Source organism: Ursus americanus, chromosome 4 (genome assembly GCF_024610735.1).
Source record: "Ursus americanus isolate L20-20 chromosome 4, mUrsAme1.1.p, whole genome shotgun sequence".
Lineage (NCBI taxonomy): Eukaryota > Metazoa > Chordata > Mammalia > Carnivora > Ursidae > Ursus > Ursus americanus.
The window spans coordinates 89,275,865-89,295,734 of record NC_142130.1 but is presented as its reverse complement, the minus strand read 5'-3'; the positions used below and the strand labels follow the sequence as shown (position 1 = coordinate 89,295,734).

At 47.9% G+C, this 19,870-nt stretch overlaps 1 protein-coding gene across 1 annotated transcript in view; it reads left to right on the top strand.

The window, feature by feature from the left end:
• The first annotated feature begins 431 nt into the window (after window positions 1–431).
• Window positions 432–19,870, top strand: part of RCAN1 (regulator of calcineurin 1) — a 102,965-nt gene continuing 83,526 nt past the window's right edge. Inside the window, exon 1 of the mRNA XM_045785578.2 lies at window positions 432–841. Coding sequence (XP_045641534.1) covers window positions 599–841 — 243 coding nt within the window. The 5' untranslated portion in view covers window positions 432–598. The remainder of the gene's footprint in view (window positions 842–19,870) is intronic.

The following is a 19,870-nucleotide window of genomic DNA, read 5'->3' as shown; positions in this document are numbered from 1 at the left end:
CGACTATATGTCATAATATACGGTAAGCCTTTAACCTCTTGCCAAAGGCCACGGAGCCACAGCCAAAACTGGATCTCGCTTAAATTCCCCAAAGTTGGCCTATGTGCCTCAAAGCGTCACCTCCTGGGAACCAGAGAAGCTCTGCCTCTGCAGTTACCATCCGGGCGCCCAAGACACTGCCTGGTGCCATTCAGCTGACACCAGCTGTCGGAAAAGCGGAACTGGCTGAAGAGGCCTTTGCCCCTAACCAGCATGGCCACCCTGAGGCTTCGGACTGAGGGCGGTGGAATGAGGATCACGTGAGAAGAATTCCGTTCTTTTATTGGCTTTCTCTCCTGGAAGGGCGGGATACAATGACCCAGCGGGGGCCGGCCTTAAAGGAACCGCCGCTAAGTCCGCCTGAGCTCCGCCCCCGGGGCTGGGCGGGGCCGGCGCGCGGAGGCCGCGTCCGGGGGAGCCGTGGTGACCGCCGCCGGCTGCGACGGGAGCCGGAGGGGGTTAACCGCCAAGGCGGCGGGCGGGAGAGCGCGAAGAGCGCGCGTTCGAGCCCGGCTCAGCCGACGGGGGCGCACGGGGGCGCGCGGGCTCCGGCTCAGGGATGGAGGACGCCGTGGCCGGGCCCCGGCTCCGGGCGGCGGCCGAGGCGGCCGAGTCGCGAGCGCAGCCCGGGGTGACGCTGCGGCCCTTCGTGCCGTTCTCGGGGGCGGCTGAGGCCGACGAGGGCGGCGGCGACTGGAGCTTCATCGACTGCGAGATGGAGGAGGTGGACCTGCAGGACCTGCCCAGCGCCACCATCGCCTGCCACCTGGACCCGCGCGTGTTCGTGGACGGCCTGTGCCGGGTGAGCACCGGGCCGGGCGGGCCGTCGGGCGGAGGGCTGACACTTGTTGCCCCGAGGAGGCGGCGCGGGTCCCGGCGCCCAGGTCCCGGCCGGCCCGGGGCAGCCTCTCCAGCCCGGGCTGCTGGCTGGGGGCCGAGAGGCGACCCTCAGGGATGCGGCGACGCCCCCGGCTGCCCTGCTGCGGTCCACTCCTGGCCCGGAGGGGGCGGGGGCGCGCTCCCCGAGGGTCCCGGGTCCCCGAGCACCTGCCGGGCCGCGCGCGCACCCCGCGCAGGGGCTTTGGGCGCCTCACCTTTGATGGTGGCTGGTCACCTCCTCCCGGAGACGCCCCTGCCCCCGGGTGTCTACTCGGGTGGGGAGAGTAGGGGTGGGGGGAGTGGAGTAAGAAACGGTCAAGGGATGCATTAGCACCCGGAGTGGACGGGAGCTTACACTGCCACCCCTGGGGCATGTACCGTCGCTCTGCACTTACTCATTTGGGGAAGGGGCTCCGCTCATTCATAGGGAGCAGGAAACAGACGTGGAGCGGCGACGTGACTCACTGTTCATAAATAGGACAACGTCTCTGCATTCTCAATCTGCACTATTGGAAGAAAAGCCAATGTTTGGGTGAGGATCTGCGGTTGCTCATTATCCTGTGGCTGGCCAGTTTTGGTTGAATGGTGTTGGGGGGAAGGGCCTTTAGAATAATCAGGAATCTTGCTCCCTGAAGGGGTGACATGCCACCATCGGGACACCCAGTAGGTGGGGAGCCGATTTTTAATTTTTTTTTAAATCTACCCAGTTTAGAAACTTAGGAAGCTGAGGGGGCAGGTATGAGTAATCAATAGTGGTGGCAGGGAGGAGGAATTTATTTCAAATCTGCAATTAGTGTGCAGAATAAAATTTGGATAACGAAGGCATTGCAGAATAAAGCCTGTCTTTGAGAGATATGCCTCATGAGGAGAGCAGCTGTCAAAAAAAAGTGATGCTTTCCATGCTTGGCTCTGGGTCTGCGCAAATTGTCAATGAACTTGTAGTTGAAGGCTGCTGCCAAGAGGAACACCACTGTGGAACAGAGCATGGTGTGACTGTGTCCCATTTATTTGTAATTTATGTGCCCAGTCGCTTTCAGGAAGGATTTACAACGGCTGTGTGCTTAGGTAAGCTCCTGCTACATTGTTTCCTACAGCAACGATTGTCGTAAATGCAGGGTCTCACTCATCTTATTCTAAAATCTTCTCTCTTCCTGAGGCCAAGGTCTAGCCACTGTATCAAGTCTCTTTCCTAGGGGTTCGAGGTGTTCTTTCTAATGGAGCAGGGTCGGGTCGTGTAAGGCTGTGCTTATTTGCTTGGGTGTCTAGCAGTTCACAGTTTTACGGTCTTCCCAGTAAGTGCTGGGGACATTCCTGAAATTGCTTTGTATGAAATCTTGTCCACTTTGCTAGCTGTTCATTTTAACAAATGTTTGAGACTCTCCTTGGGCCAGGCACTATTCTAGGCTCTGAGGGGACAGCAGTGAATGGAATCACAACCCTGCCTTCGGAGCTGACCTTTCTTCTGTTGGGGGCAACAGACTGTCAACAAATATTAAATTTGTTAGGAGGCGATCGTGCTATAGAAACAAGTAAGGCAGAGAAGATAGGGGAGGAGGGGGTGGAGGTCCGGGAGGGGAGGGAGATTGATGTTTTACCTTACATGATCAGGGAAGAGCTTAACGACAAGGTGATATTTTTTAGCAGAAACCATGGGCTAGCGTTCAGTCCTTTTTTATTATTTTGTTGTGTATTGAATGCTTATGTCCCAGGCCCTAGTTTAGGCCCATGGGGTAGACCGGTGAACACGCTAAGCTTCCTGCTTATGCTCTAGTGGTTGAGGAGGGGTCAGATAACTGAGAAAAGTAAGTGAACAAGGTACTTCGGATTAGTGGAGACAAGTACAGTGGAGAAAGTAACACAGGATAACATGCTAGAGAGTGACCAAGGAGGGGACAGGGGCTGAGTCCTACCAGTCCTAACAGGGACATGGCAGTGGTTCGAGTTAGTGAAGAACAGATGAATTGGGGCAGGACTGAGGGAGGCAGCCGGGGGTGTTGGATCAAGGGAAGGAGGCGGTACTGCTAGAGTCCTAGGAGAGCAGCTGGCAGGCCGGCAGGAGCTGTAGAAGTGAAGGGGTGGGATTAGGATGCTAAAGCAGGAAGTGGCAGGGACCAAATACCCCCACTTGCCCTGGCTTTCTGGTCTCATTGGCGGAACCCAGCTGGCAGCCAGAAGGCCAGGGGAGCCCAAGCAGTGCAGGCCATAGGTGGGGTCAGCCTTCCAGAGCCCAGAGAAGGGTAGAGAAGGCAGCACATGGCCCTGGGGTCAGTGCAGGCAAAGAGGACATCCAGAGAGGGGTCAGCATGGGGCCACTGTAGAGTGAGTGGCCCCGGAAGGTCTCTCTGCACAGCTTGGACTTGGCTGGCAGGAGGAAGCTCCTTGCATAGGTTTTGTGTGGCCAGAGACCAGGCAGAGGGAACAGGAGAGAGCAGCAAAGACAAAAGTTCCAGGGCAGTGGTGAACTGACTATTTAGAGGGTGTGAAGGGCCCTCATGGCCATGGCCGAGTGAGAGTTGGTAGAGGGTGGCTGCAGTCGGACACAGCCGGGGAGTGGTTACATGGGGGCCTTGGCGGCCCTGGGAGGGGTTAGATGTTATTCTAACAGCAGAGCGGAGTGGAGAATGTCTCTTGGCGAAAGAGGGTGGATGGTCAAGAGAGAAAGCAAGGAGACCCCATAGGCAGCTCTCGTCTTTTGGTATCTAGGGGAGCTATGAGGGTATTCCGAATTGGGTGAGGGCGTTGGAGTTGGCACCTGTCTTCTCCTCTCGGAGGGTCAAGAGCTTCAGAATGGGGGCGGGGGAGCTTTGGGTGGTATTGCTTGCCCATCTCTAAGCTCCCATAAGATGTCAAACAATTGATGAAGACACCACATTCACTGAGCTAAGGGAGTCACAGGCCCTGAAGGCAAAGAGCACTGCCATGGGGAGGGGGCAGAAATCACTTCGGGGTCCTTTGATGAGCCTTCCAGTAAAGAGAATTTCTCCTTCAGCTAAAACCATCCCTCTAGGTGGGAAGGTGTGGCTTCTGGCAGCCTTCTTATTTTCAAGGCTATTCTCCCTCAAGGCCTGCCTGATCCCACCTTTGGGTAATATAAGGAAAATGTCCTTCTGCTTCGGGTCGGTGTGTCTGACCCCTGAGTAGGCAGACCACTCACTGCGTTGACAATGGTCCCTGTGCTGGGGGTCTGGCCATCCCCTCTCCTGAACCACTCCCTTGGAGGGTCAGCTGGGTGAGTGATGGTTAGCCCGTTAGGGTCACTAGAACGACATGCATACTGCGGACTGGGTGGCTTATGAACAACAGATGTTTATTTCTCACTGTTCTGGAAGCCAGCTTGGTCGGGGGGTGGTCCTCTTCCGGGCTGCAGTCTTCCCACTCTGTCATGCTGTGGTAGAAGGGATGAGGGGGCTGGGGGTGGGGGGCTTTTTCATAAGGGCACTGGTCCCTTATGGCCAGAGGGCTCCACGCTCATGACCCGAACACCCCCTGAAGGCCTCACCTCCTCATACCATTACCTTCAGGGGTTAGGATGTCAACATGAGAATTTGGGGGCAACACAAACATCCAGACCATGGCAGACGGTGTGAAGGAAAAAGATGGTGCCAACTTCTTTCCCCATGTTTATTTTCTAACCACGGTCTCGAGAGAAAGACATCGATCTGAACCACCAATGCATTTGGGAATTCAGGTCAGAAGCTGTTTTCTAACCATAGCAGGTCTGATAGGTAAAGTTTGTCTTTGCTAGCTGGGTCGTCATCAGTGCTGTCAATTTATAATAAATGTGCCCATTAGATGCTTATCCAAAAAACAACTGAAACTGTATCATCATTAATTTCAAGTAATATGACTAGAGAGATTCACGCTGTTACAAATAAGTGAAAACTTATTGAAAGAAGATTATTTTCATGGCGCCTGGGTGGCTCGGTCAGTTAAGTGTCAGACTCTTGATTTAGGCTCAGGTCGTGATCTCAGGGTCCTGAGATCAAGCCCCATGTGGGGCTCTGCTCTGATGTGGAGCCTCCTTAAGATTCTCTTCCTCGCCCACCCCACTTTCTCCCTCTCTGGGGAAAAAAAAAAAAAAAAAAAAAAAAAAAATATATATATATATATATATATATATAGTAAGATGATAACTTAGCATATCCCATTACTGTTCTGTTTTTGCGAACCTATTTTTTTTTTTAATACACTGAGAAAGCAAAACAGTGCTTTGAACCATTAAACCATTAATTGCATGTGCTTTGGCTTATTGGCGGTCAACCATTGGTTCCCTAGAATAAAAGTGTTTATTCAGTGCTCATCAAGCTAGCCAGAAACTTAGGAGTTCTCAAATAATACTCCGTGAGTTTCCAGGCGGCGAGTATAGTACCATAGGGTAATAGAAACGAATGCCACTTTTCCCATTGTCTGAAACACGAATGCATATTTGATTGGTAGAGCTTTGCCCAAAGGCTAAGTCAGAAAATATTAATCATCAGAAAATTTACTCTTCCTTAGTGAATAAACTCAAAGACGAATGCCTGCTTAAGATTTGTGATACTGACATGCTTTTCTTTTAGTAACAGGAAATATTCTGAGAGTCATAAAAGGAGTTTGAGTGGTGCTGTTGAATGCTTTGTATCAGGGATGACCCCAGGCCAATCACACCTTAGCTGCACGGAAGAGTCCCCGGGGAGATTTAAAATTGTCCAGGCCCCGGGCCACCCTGACCAACTGTAGTCTCAGGGGCTGGAACCGCCTGGGAAGAGTCACGTAAAAAGCTCCCCGAGGTGATTCTAATTGCAAGTTGAGGTGAGGACCGACCGTTGTCCTACCTGGAAGGGGTTTTGCCTGACCAGAGGCCTTGTTGTGCCCTGGAAATATTGAATAATTGGTCAGTGGGTTCCATTTGGAGCCAGATCTGTGCCTTGATTTCCTCGAGTCTAAAATAGAGTCAGGCTCCTGGTCTGGCGCCTCCCTCCTCTGCGTGGTGTTTGACCTTGTAGCCGGAAAGCTGGATGATTGGCTGTCAGCCCTGGAGCCCGAGCCTTTGGGAGGTGACACATGAGACAAGAGCAGGTCCTTGAACATGGGGTTGCCTCCTGTGGCCTTTGCATGCATCGCCTTCCTCTGCCGCTCAGTCTGCAGCCAAATGGCAGATCCCGGACTGGTCCTCCCCAAACTCGCCTTTTGGTAGACAAGACACCATCCAGTAGTAATTGGTGGCTGAGATGTTTTAGAGGTCCAGGGTAGCAGGGCTGGTATGCATAGTTTCTGCTTACAAGATAGTAGGTACTTGGCGGTGTTTCTGCCTCTAACTGTTCCAAGTCTGTCCGTGGCCGCGTGTTGGAAAATGTGACATTCCAGCAGATCGGTAGCAGTCGAGTTCTACGGTGGTATAAAATCTGGGTGCTTTCAGGCCGTTTCACCTTTCGCCCTAGTGTCATAGGCCTGTGGTTTTTCCAACCTAAACTATGCCTAGGGGTGCCTGGGTGGCTCAGTCGTTAAGCATCTGCCTTCAGCTCAGGGCATGATCCCAGGGTCCTGGGATCGAGCCCCACATCAGGCTCCTCCACTGGGAGCCTGCTTCTTCCTCTCCCACTCCCCCCGCTTGTGTTCCCTCTCTCGCTGGCTGTCTCTCTCTCTCTGTCAAATAAATAAATAAAATCTTTTAATAAATAAATAAATAAATAAACAATGCCTAAAGTTGCCCCTGAAACCCCCTGAAGAGTAGAGAGACAGTAAACTGAAATGGTATGGTTTAATTTTATTTGGAAGTGTCCAGAGTGCCGTATGTTAAAAAAACAAAACAAAACAAAAAACCTTTGTGTTATATACCTGCAAAGTTTATTTGAGAATTGATCCTCTATTTCCCTAATTTTAGAATTTCTTACTCTTACATAAGAGGTTCCTTTGATCCCTCCCCATCACTCCCCACGCGAGCAAGTGTGTGGTTCCCTTCCAGCTCCATCCACCACCACCGTGGCCGCCGCCACACATCGCTCAAAGCATTTTTCCTCAGCAGCAGTAGCTGCAAATGTCATTGCCCGTAACTACAGGCTTTCCGAGCCCCAAGACATTACATAAGGGAAGAAAAAACAAATCGGCTTTGTGATAGAGCAGAATAGCTAAAGCAGAGGCTGTTAGATTCCTGTGTTTATATTTCAGGCTGTATTCTTCCTCTCTTTCCTTGTAAAAAATGTAATCAGACGGTGGAGTGCACTCTTTGCAGCTGTGTCATTTGAGGGGGCCCGTTGGCCCTGCCCTGTGACTGCATGACTCCTGGTAAGTATCAGCTGGCTGGTACCCAGCTGTGCTGAGCACACATCAGAGGGGGTGGCAGAGAGAGACCCCCTCAGCTCGCATGGTCTATGCACCATTGTCAGGACACACGTCAAGGGCTATGGGGGGGGGGGGTGCCAGTCATTTGCAATACAATTCAGTGGGGAGGGAGAATTTCTTTCTTTTGTAAATACTAATCACCACCCTAAACATGGTGACACGGACAGTAAATGACAATGCTGTGTTCTCTGAGCATTGACAGGCTATACCACGGCAAGAGGAAGTAAAAATAGCTCTTCTGCCCTCATTGGGCAAAGCAGATATGCTTTTAAAACATAACATTAAGCAAATATTAATTACCTTAACTCGAAGTCGGATGTTGGGGAAAGGGTTGGCTTTGCGTGTGGATGTCAATCATTGTGGAAATCCTTTGCTGTATTTGATTTAGTTGGCAGAGAGTGTTTTATTTATTTTTAACCTCAGAAGATTTAATTGGGGTTAATATGCTCGTATTCCCTGTTCAAGTGCGTCCGTGGAGAGGCAATGCAGCGTGACAGCTAAGGTATGGATCTTAAGCATTCCTGTCCCGCACACGCATGCATTGTGAGGCTGAGGAAGCTGTTTGCCCCCTTGTGCCTTAGTTTCCCTGCCTGTCAAGTTGGGGGGGCGTGACAATAGCGCGTACGTATTATGACGTATATAAAGTGCTTCTCGCCGGCTAAGACAAAGTCAGTGTACAAGGTACATTAGTGTGTTTGTTACCTGCTGCTGTGGCCCACGCTAACTCAGCACTCAGTAGTCCAGAACAGGACATGTGACCACCTCCCAGCGGTTGAGGATCCTGAACCCAGGGATGCCTCAGCCTGGTGCCAGTCTCTCTCTCTCTCTCTCTCTCTCTCTCTCTCTCTCTCTCTCTCTCTCTCTCTCTCTCTCTCTCGCAGTCTGCAGGAGAGGATCAGCTGAGCTCCCGGCTGAAGGCCGCCCTGGAGTGCTCCCAGGCTCACTCACTGGCGGCAGCAGGACGGCATTGCTGGTGGGCTGGGGGGCCGAGGACGTCACTCCCGTGGTGGCCGCCCTGCCACAGGGACCTCTCCGTAGGGCAGCCCCCGACCTGGCCGCTGGCTTCCCTCGGAGCCAGTGAGGAAGGACGTGGGAGAGGCAGGGGATCTCAGAGGGAAGTCCCACCACTTGGGTTCCGTTCACGAGAAGTGAGGTGGCGAGGCTGATCACACTCAAGGGGCAGGGGGCAGACACCTCGACAGGACCCAGGGAGGTGGTCGCCAGGGCCATCTCGGGCTGCCGGCCGCAGGAGCTGTTTATTAGTACATTTTTTTCTGTATAAACTCTTTTGACTTCCTGGGGCAGCAGACATTCACAAGTGTTCATTAAGGTATTTTCTAATCTGATTTTTTTAGATTCAACCCTAGAAAAGTTTTATTCCGCACAGTTTTAGACCGCACCACTGAACATAAAATTCCTCATGGATAGGATTAGAGCTAGGTTATTAAGTTCCTAAAGTAGCAAAAGCTGTTAGCCAGTACATTTCTGAAGGAAGAGCTTGGGAAACTAGATCCATTTACTTTGGGAAGACTCGGTATTTTTCCTTTCGGTACTAATTTCAGCAGGTGCAGTATGAAACTCCCAGGTGAGGTCCTAATCAACGCCACAGTACAAGTATTTGAGGTTGGCCTGAATTCAGATTTAAGAGATGAAAATATTACTTAATTCAGAGAGCCGAGTCTGGATTTTTCTTTCACTCCATGTAACAGTAGCTTGTTTTCCTTCCCACCTTGATATTTCTTGTTCCACTTTCTGCTTTATTTTAAAGATAATAAAATAGTTCCCACTCATTAATGTGAAATGCCTTATGGGTAACCTTTCTCTTTTCATCCTCTTATTAGAACTCTATGCAATAGGTACTCTTACCATCCCCATTCCACAGATGTGGAAACGGAGGCCAGCAGAGGCCCAGAGCCAGGAAGTGCCGGTCCTGGGGTTCAGACCTTGTTTTAGCCAACTCCAGAGCCTGTGCGGTAATCATCTTACAGCGGGCAGTAATGCACATGAATTTTTCATATCTTTCACATCTTATTGAAACCCCAGGGCAGCTCTGTGAAGAAAGTATTTTTATCCACAGGAAACTGAGGTTCAGATGAGTTACAGCTCTGTTCTTCTTACAGCCATTTATTTATACTTCATGGATGTAGCCAAGTACATCAGGGACAGCCCTGGCCGTGTTCTTGTGCTCCAGCAGAAGGCCGGGCCGGGGCCCTGGAGCCAGCTAGACCGGGATTGGAATCCTGGCTCCATCCCTTCACTCATTCATTCATTCATTCATTCATTCATTCATTCAATGAGTATTTACTGGGCACCTGTTCTGAGCACTGCTGGTTGCAGAACTAGCCACAGGGTCCCACGCGAGACTCTGCAGGCCCGGCCTCCCCAGCTACAGAAGGAAGACAGTGACCCCTACCCCGCAGTCACGGTGACGTCAGCATGAGGGGGCACATGGTGAGTGACAGACACCATCCCTCCCTTCATGGGGCTCACAAGCTAGCAGCAAAGACATGAAATTGCATTTTTAAGTTGTGTGTGTTATGGTAAATATAACCAAGGAGCTTGGGAGAGCCATAAAAACTATGAGTCCTTGAACCAGTTATCCAGCCAGATCTCCACTGCTTCATCTCTAAAGTGAGCAGGTCGAGTTGGATCATCGGCCCTCACATCCACAGGGCTCTGCAGTGGTCCATCGGTGGAACATGGCCCGTTTGCCCCTTGCTCCCGGCATCCCCCACATGTTAAATCAGACTTTTCCAAGTAGGAAGTTGCTCAAGAAGAGAATGTCTCTAGCGTGAATCCAGCTCTCTTCCACCCAATTTTCTAGTCTTCCACCTGTGGGGGGGACAGAACTTGACCTCCGCCCATCCTCAGTTTTCAGCTGCGGCTCTCTAACAAAAAGATTAACAAGAGAAAAACAGTTACTAAAGTGTGCGGTGCACATCACAAGGGAGAAACCTCAGCGAGATGTAACTCAGCTTATAAATCCTCTTGAACAAAGAACAGCACGTTTGTAGAGAAACGACGGGGCAGAGAAAAGCCATCTCAGGCTTCCAAGGGCAGCTGAGTGCAGGAAGGTAAATACGTGGGAGGAAGCTAATGGAGTAAGATTGTCTGCAGATTCCCCCGGTGCCTTCTCTGGGCTGATAGAGTCTGGAGTCCTCTCCAGTAAAAGAAGAATTTATATCCTGCCTTAAGGCAGAAAAATGGGGAGAAGATAGGTTTTTTTCTGCCTGTACTCTTAATTGCCTTCAGCTCAAAATAACTTTTATGTTAAAAAGGGGTATTTTGAGGTGACATATTCTGGTTCCTTCATACCCATACTCCTGCCTCCTGTTCCTGTACTGGTCAGTGGGAGGCCTGTCTGCTAGTTTGTAGCCAGAGAGGAGGAACATTTCAGTCCCTTGGAAATTTCTGTAGAGCCGACCTGAAAAGACACCTGTGTCAGAGAGCGTTTCACTGACTCCAGCATCAGTTCTGTCCAGTTAGCATTGGAGGGTTTGCTGAAGATAGCCTCCCAAAGCCAGAACACTCAGAGGACATGTGTGTTTAAAAAGTCTCGTTTACTGGGGACTTTTCCAAATCCCCTGATGGCTATTACTTATTGATAAGGTAATAGTATGTACCATTTGCATGTCTGATTTGTGCCTATTACCCCAGGAAAGTTATTAGTAGTACCCCCTTTGACCCTTAAGTTTGGATGATAAATTATATAATAAGTAATTTTGTGTGTGTGTGTGTATATATATATATATATATACAATTATAATAAATTAATGATTAGCCCCCTATTTATTTAGCACCATTTGTTCGAAATATATTATGTACATCATTTAATCCTTCTTACAGCCTTCTAAAATAAATACCGTTTTTGCCTGTTTTATAGAAGAAAGCTTCTTCCCCCTTCGCAAAACTATCAGCACATAGAATCCATGGCAACGGGACATCAGACTGTGGGCACAGAACCAGGGCAGGAAGGGCCCTGAGGCGCACACCTTGCATTTCTCCAGGGAGGAATCAAGGCTCAGAGAGGGGATGAAGTGTCCTCAGGGGTGCTCCCTGGATATCGGCTAGCACTAGAACAGGTCTTCCTGCCCTCTGCCCGCTGGTTTTTATACTGCTCATTTAATTCTCTGCAAAATAATGTCATCCCCTCTCCCACTACCACCCCACCTTAAAGAACGCAGAGCATGCAAATAATGAGGAGGACAGCTAGAGTCAAGTCAGCCAGGACAGGGGGCTGCCAAAGAGAGATCTTTGCCCCAGAGCTGATCCCACGCTGTTCAAAAAATACCAGCACTGGCCACCAGGGGACAGTAACTTCGCGTATGTTCTGTGGCGGAGCCTGACTGTTGACTTAGACTTTAATTCAGGCATCCACACAGAAAGTGCATTTTCAGCAGGAAGAAGTCACGCCTGTGCTGCCAAAGAAGCTATTTAAAGATAAGTTTGTAGTTGAAACTTTCAAGTGGAAAGACACCTCCTCCCCTTCCCGTAGAAGACCAAGGTTGTGGGAGAATCACCTCCTGAGTAGTCCCTTCCTTACTGCCTGGCGACACTATGGCCTTTGGAACAGGAAGCACACCGTGTGTGTTCGTTCATCTACAGCGATGGTCTTCTTACTCCAACCACGCCTGGGCCCAGTTTGTGACTTCCTCTGCTCCATGCTTTGATTTGCAATTTGTTGGGACTATGACTCAAATTATCAGCGTAAAGAAATACAAAGGGCACTCACTCAGACGAAACAAGCACCATTTCAGAGATAGTGGGAGTTTTCTGAGCTGGTTGCTACATAGACTATTTTTAAATTTTTTTTTTTTTTTTTTTTTTTTTTAGAGAGAGAGAGAATGAGAATCTTAAGCAGGCCCCACCCCCAGCTCAGAGCCTGATGCTGGGCTCGATCTCATAACCCTGAGATCATGACCTGAGCTGAAATCAAGAGTCCGACGCTTAACCAACTGAGCCAGCCAGGCTACCCTACATAGACTACTTGTAAAAGGTAAAACAGATAGGTCCCAGACCTGCATGGTAGGAAGTGTTCTTTCTCATGGGAGACCCTGTCCTGGGATGATTCCAGAATTACCGACTGCTCAGGCCATGTGGTGACCATGTTCTGGGTTAGCGTGGGGATTCTTGGGAACTCAGGCAGATCCTGGCTGTGCCCACACACCCGTCTTCGTGTCCTAAGCTGCAGATCTTGGACGGTGATGGAGACCACTTCAGGTCTGGGTCAGTATTCCTAAACTGCTTTGCAGCCCCTAAAAACAGATCACCCATCAGAAAAATCCGCTAGGTTGCCTACAGTGGGTGAGTGGTCTGGAAGACACTTGCAGATGTTTGGCAACATCAGGGTTGGTTTCTATCTGTATCTCTGTTTCTAGCAGAGCTGAACCTAAGATGTAGCCTTCCAGCCCAACTACCTGTTCATCTAACAGAATGTTTCCAGAATGTTTTTATTTTTCAAATCAATTCTGAATTTGTGTATTTCTTTGAAGTAGTCAGTGAATTTGCAGGAGACTAACACTTTGACCCTAATTTGCTCTGTCCTGTCAAATATTTATTCTTGATGAATACTGGGAAACACTGTTAATGGACAAGATCCATTGTACCTCCACATTTTGGGTATTTCAGTTCCCTAGAGCAAGCTGGGGAAAATGACCTGGTCCTCAGCATGGTGAGTCTGCCCTAGACTGTGGCGTGAGCGAGGTGGGCTGGCAGGTAGGGAGGTTATCTGCTGGCTGGAGAGGTTGTTGTGCCGGGGATAGAATGGAGGTTACGTGCTCCCTTAGCAGCCCAGGGCTGTGGCTGAGATTCTGAGCTTCCTCTTCCGTCTGTGAAAGGAGGGCGAGGTGGTGCGTTCCCTTTGCCTGGATACTGTGAGGATTAAATAAGTGTCTGGGATGGCTTCTGATGGCAGAAGATACTCCAGAATATGTGTGTAGTCTTTACCAAGGAGCCCGTTTTAACGGCAATGAAGATATCTTTAGACCATGTTGTATATTGGATTGCCGTTTAATTTTTGTTTGTTCGTTTATTTCCTTTTCATGTATTTCCTTTTCCTCCTTCCTTTCCTCTGCTGGATAGCATGAGGGCCACCTTGGCAGGACCACCTCCTTGCAGGTTCCCCTGCTGCTTATCATTCATCTTTCTTCCGTGGCTCGGCCGAGGGTGGAAATGTGCACATCATACCCATAAGTGCCCACCCTCTTCTATAGACAAACACCGACCTTGCTTTGGCAGCATGCATGGTAAAAGGTGTTACGATGTTGAGGTTATAGGAGGGTGAGCCCCAAAGCCAAGTGAGCCTGAATTCCAGTCCCAGCTCTATCAGCAACGGCTGTGTGACCTTGGACGAGTAACTTTTCTGTGCTTTGGTCTCTCCGTTTTTAAACTGGGTAATCCAAGTACCTACCTCACGGGGTTGTGAACATAGGGAACATGGGCAGGCCACCCCAAAACGTGCCAGGTTGGCCTGTTGGGTTATTTTAAATAGCAGTTATGTAAGAGCCAGCCTGTGCAGGAAGGACACTCCTACCCTCCTCTGTCCCCCTGAAAGCAGGAAATAAGCCTCCCCTGCGGAAGGTGCCCTCCCTGTACCAGGAGGTGAAGACACAGCCTTATCACCAGAATTAATTCAGGGCCAAGAAAGCTATATAAATAACCCTGTTACTTTTTACTAGCTTACAACCCCAGCCCAAATTTGGATTAGAATTCCTTACTAATTGAAGCCCTCAAAGTTGTCTTCTTTGTCCTGTCACTTCCTTACACATTTATTGTCTCTTTGTCTAAAAAGCATAAAAACTGCCTGCCTTGGTCATTTCTTTGAGTCTCAATTTCATTATTGGGCTTCTGTGCACACATAGTAAAACTTCATGTTTTAATTTTTTCTCCTGTTAATCTATCTCACGTCAGCTTAATTTTTAGTCCAGCTGGAAGACCTTAAAAGGTAGAGGAAGAATTGTTCCTTCCCTAAATAAGGATGAGAGGAAAGCATACAAATTGTTAACCTTAAAAACAAAACTGTCAGTATTATATGTCCCTGTACGTCAATTTAAAAAATAAACAGTCGTCTCTAGGTAACTAAAAATTTAAAAAAGGAAAATAAAGCTATTAGCGCTTTTACCAGCAACAATGGGTTTATTCAGGAAAGCAGAATTGCAATCCCAGACAGTCAAGCTATGGCAACACTGCAGGCAAGTCTGGTGAACAAAGCAGAGGGATATTCTTTCATGGAAGGAAGGGGGAGTTGGGAGGGCCCAGTAAACAAAAAAAATCCATTGGCCTGACCTGGGAGTTCAAGTGTAGTGGCTTCTCATTGGCTGAGCTGTGACTGTCTCTCAGTGCCTGGGCTCCGACTGTCTCTCATTGGCTGAGCTGTTGTTGCTGGGAGAGGAGAAAACCCTCCTTCTTCCTGTGGGGTGAAAAAGTAGTATCCTTGTGCAACGTGCCTCTCTCCCTGCAATTGACAAAAGGTAGGGTGTTAGCTCCCCCTACTTCTGGCTTCCCATCCTAGTGAGGTTTTCCGTTACTAATTTTCACAAAATAAAGGGCTAACAATAATACCAGACTCCAAGTAAGTGTTTAGTACTTGTTAGCAATCTCATTAAAATCATTATTAAAATGCAAATATTAAAGTGTCTGTTGCTCACTACCATTTATCCTGTACCTGGGATGGTGCCTGCCACGTAGCGGGCACTTCAAAAATGTTAAGCGCAGCAGTAGAAGTAAAACACGTACAAATGAAAGTATTGCTCTTTTCAGTCCATTAAATATTAAGCCTATTTTCCCGGGAGTTTCCGACACATGTGAGCACACGTATGAAATTAACAGGCTGAGGTGTTGCTGAACGTAGCCAGATATGTCACACCAGAATATTAAAATGGCTTGTCAGCACTTGTAAATGCTTAGATAAAGCATGTTTTCACATGAAATGAGCTCTGCTACAAAGTTGAAAACAACCTAAGAAACTAAACACTTTGTAAAAATAAATCTCAAATAAGACAATGGATGTAAAAACCATTAACTCTAAAGCATAAAATCATTAATGCTGATGATAAGAAATCCTAGGCTTCCTGGCAGAATTTTAAAAAAATCTGTAATTTGGAAAAATAAATAGCATGTTTGCTGGGGAGGCTTTCCCTCTCTCTTGCCCTCTATCTCTTCTTCCTTTTTCCCCTCTTCTCCTTCCCTCTCTCCCTTCTCTTTCATCATTCTTAGAATGCCTTTGAGGAGACAGACACATCTTTTCAGAAATTCACTGTCCTCTGCTAACTCTCCATTTACTGCACCAGCCAGCTTCTAGCACCCTTGATAGAAGGTGGCTGGTCATTCCTTGCCAAATCTTGTCCCTAAGAGGGCAAAATCAGCTTGTGATCTTATCTCTGAAAGCTGCCCTGGTTTCCATTAGATCGTGCCAGGAAAGATGACCTTCTGTAATGAAATGCATGCTGTCTGCTCAGTACTCAGTGGCCTGCTGTGCTTTTAATTAAATGAACCAATCTTTAAAAACTTTATTGTTATCCCCACAGCAGCATGTCACCCACCAGTCTGTCCCCAGTTCCAGTAATTCCAGATGATTACATCATAGGGCGGCACAGTGGGGACCCAGGGTTGGGCTTCAGCACTGTAGGACTGGGCTCATACTACTTAGAGCCAGCTCTCTGGGCTTCTGGTCTAGGATAACTCACCCCTTATCCTTCTAGCCGGAGAGCCCTGCCATCATAAGCTGGCTTTAGCGAAGAGTTTACATACCGTTGTGTTAGGTCCACCGTGTGCTGGGGGAGTGGTATTTAATGGCATCAGGGAGAACTTTCTGAAGGGCAAAGCTCAGAATAAGTACATTTGCTGAGCGCCAACCATGGGTTATTGCATTTGTCTAGACTGCTGCTTGATTTGAAGAGTAATTCATTCTAAAAGTAATATTTGGGGGGCACTGGGTGGCTCAATCGGTTGGGTGTTTTGCCTTTGGCTCAGGTCATGATATTTGGGTCCTGGGATCAAGCCCTGTGTCAGGCTCCCTGCTCAGCCGGGAGTTTGCGTCTCCCTCTCCCTCCGCCTCTCCCCCCACCCCCCACCCCCGCTCATGCTCTCTCTCTGTCATAAATAAATAAAATTTTTTAAAATAAATAAATGTAATATTTGGTTTTAAAAATGAACAAAAGCATTTACTAAAAATTCCCCAGCCTCTTCTCTCAACCTGTTTCTTAGAAATAGCCTCTGCTGATGGGACGCCTGGGTGGCTCAGTCCTTAAGCGTCTGCCTTCGGCTCAGAGCCTGATCCCAGGGTCCTGGGATCCAGCCCGGCATCGGGCTCCTACTCAGCAGGAAGCCTGCTTCTCCCTCTCTGGCTCTCCTGCTTGTGTTCCCTCTCTCGCTGTGTCTCTTTCTCTGTCAAATAAACAAATAAAAATCTTAAAAACAAAAAAAAAAGAAAAGAAATAGCCTCTGTTGAGTTTTATGTGTACTGTTTCATGCATGTTCTATGCGTGGATAAACATGTATGTGGTATATAAAGAGATAAATGCAACTAAATATATACCATGTATATATATTTATATAGTATCATACTATACACACTCTTTTGCCACTTTTTAAAATATTTTGGACATCTTTCCAATAACTCCATGCATTTCTTTGGATGACCACATAGCATTTCATTATAAGGATGTAACATTTAACCAGCAATTCCTTTTGATAAACATTTAGGTTGTTTTCCAGGATTTTTTCCCCCTATTATAAACATTATTGCAAGCAGCTCCTTATACATATATCTTTGTTTACTTCTGTAAATATGTATGTGGGTTACATTTCTAGAAGTAGAATTTCTCAATCAGAGGGTATAATGATTTTGCATATTGATAGATACTGCCAGTTTGCTCTCCAAAATGTTTATACAAATATATATTTCCCCCTGCATAAAACTTCCTCTCTCCCCACATTCTGGCCCACAAAGGGGGTCATAAATCCTTTTCGATCAATGCCAAGATCATTCAGAGGTGAAAAATAGTTTCTCTTTGTTTGAATTTGTTTTTCCTTAATTTGGAACAAGGTTGACCCTCTTTCATGCTTATTGATCATTTGTTTCTGTTGTTGTTGTTGTTCCTGTAAATTGATTGTTTATATCTTTTGTTACTTTTCTGGTAAATTTTTGGACTGTACTTATGAATTTGTAAGAATTTCCTGTATATTAAAGGAATTGGCATTTTATCACATATATTGCAGACATTTCCCCCAGTTTGCCATTTGACTTTATGTACTTTTTTTTTTTTTTAAAGATTTTTTATTTATTTATTCGACAGAGATAGAGACAGCCAGCGAGAGAGGGAACACAAGCAGGGGGAGTGGGAGAGGAAGAAGCAGGCTCATAGCGGAAGAGCCCGATGTGGGGCTCGATCCCAGAACGCCGGGATCACGCCCTGAGCTGAAGGCAGACGCTTAACCGCTGTGCCACCCAGGGGCCCCTGACTTTATGTACTTTTTATCCCCCAGTAATATTTACTCTTTTCATCTGTAGTAGCGACGTAGAAATTTTGCCTTTTGGTCTTCTGGGTTTGTCTCATGCCTACAGAGTCCTTTCCTGGGCCACGATGTATAAGACTATGTTTTTTTCTAGTACTTCTATGTTTTGTTTTTGATGTTTGCCTTTAATTCATTAGACATTTTGGTATAAGGAGTAAGGTAGGTTTCTGGTTTTCTTTTTTGCATGTTACCTGTGAGTTCCAAGTCCTACAGATTTGAAATACACCCGGGTGGCCAAATATACTGGAATCAGGGCTCTGCTGGGAATCTTTTTGTCCGTTTTGGAACCAGTTTAATGCTAGTGTACTGACTGTGGCCTTACGTGGCAGCCTTATTTAACAATCAGTGCGTCTGTTCTCCCCCATTCTTCTCTCTCAGTATTTATTTTCCTGGCCAGTTTCATTTGCTTGTTCTTGTCCATGAACTTTAGAAGCATTCAGTCTGTCACATTCAAACTATCCTCTACCCCCTATGAATAACGACATAAGAAATGCAACAACGAAACCTGTTGGTATTTTGTGAGATCGCTTTGGGTTTATAGTTACTTAGGGAATATTGGCATCTTTTAATATTATGTTTCGATAATGTTCCACTTATTTGGGCCATCTATATGCTACCAATATATGCCATTGTCTCCATATAGATCCTGTCTGTTGTCTTTAGTTTGTATTCATGTTTTAGATTCTTGGGTATAAATATTTTTTACGTAAATTTAAGAAATGTGTTAAAATATGGATGGGAGTTAAGATGGCGGAGGAGTAGGGGACCCCTTTTTCAGGCGGTCCCCTGAGTCGAGCTGGATAGGTACCAGACCAGCCTGAACATCCACGGAATCAGCCTGAGACACAGGAAGATACATCTGGATCTCTACAAATGAACATCTCCAGTGCTGAGTATTGAGGTACGAAGCGGGGAGCCGTGAAACCACGCACAGATATCAGAAGATAAACAGAAGGGGGAGGGAGCCTCCGCGTTTGGGCGCCAGGAAGCGGTAGCCACCTGCACCGGGGAGCGGGTGGACTCGCGGACCGGCACCCGTGAGAGAACAGACTGAGACCATGAGCGGGGAGCCGCGTGCCACCAGACTGAAATGGAGCTCCGAGAGTGCGCGGGGGCGGCTGGCGGTGTTAGAAACACAAAGGACAGAGACACGCCGGCCCTGGAAGTGAGGGCTGGGACGCCGGGTGTGGGACGCACATCCCAGGACGCTGCAGGGTTGAGCAGCACCAACAGAAACAGAGTTAAAGTGGCCAGAACATCAGTGGAGAATGGTCCGCGATCCCTCTGTTCTGAGACAGAGGCTGAGATTCAGCCACTGCTGCTTTGACTCTCAGAAGAGGCACAGCAAACAGCCAGGGAAAGCCGCCAGAGAACAAAAGCCTGGAAACACCGGCTCACAGCGTGCCCATCCCCATCCCCCCTCATAGGGGACAGGGAGACTCTACCCAAACAGGGTTGCCTGAGTATCGGCGCAGCAGGCCCCTCCCCCAGAAGGCAGGCTGAAAAATCAAGAAGCCCACATCCCTAAGATCCCTATAAAACAAGGGCACACGGCCTGGGTCCCGGTCAATAATTTGGGCTCTGGACAATCCCGCAACCTCTCCTCATCAGAATGACGAGAAGGAGAAATCCCTCCCAGCAAAGAAAAGACAATGAGTCTGTGGCCTCTGCCACAGCACTAATGGATATGGATATAACTAAATTATCAGAAATGGAATTCAGAGTAACAATGGTCAAGATGATATGTAGACTTGAAAAAAGTATTAATGAAAATGTTAATGACAATACAGAATCCCTAAGGGCAGAAATGAGAGCGAATTTGGCAGAAATTAAAAATTCTATGAGCCAAATGCAGTCAACAGTAGAGGCTCTGACGGCTAGGGTGAATGAGGCAGAAGAACGAATCGGCGAATTGGAGGATGGGTTAGTAGAAGAAAAAACTAAAATAGAATCTGGACTCAAAAAAATCCATGCACAGGAATGTAGGTTATGGGAGATTACTGACGCAATGAAATGTTCCAATATCAGAATCATCGGCATCCCCGAGGGGGTGGAGAAAAACAGAGGTCTAGAAGAGATATTTGAACAAATTGTAGCTGAAAACTTCCCTAATCTA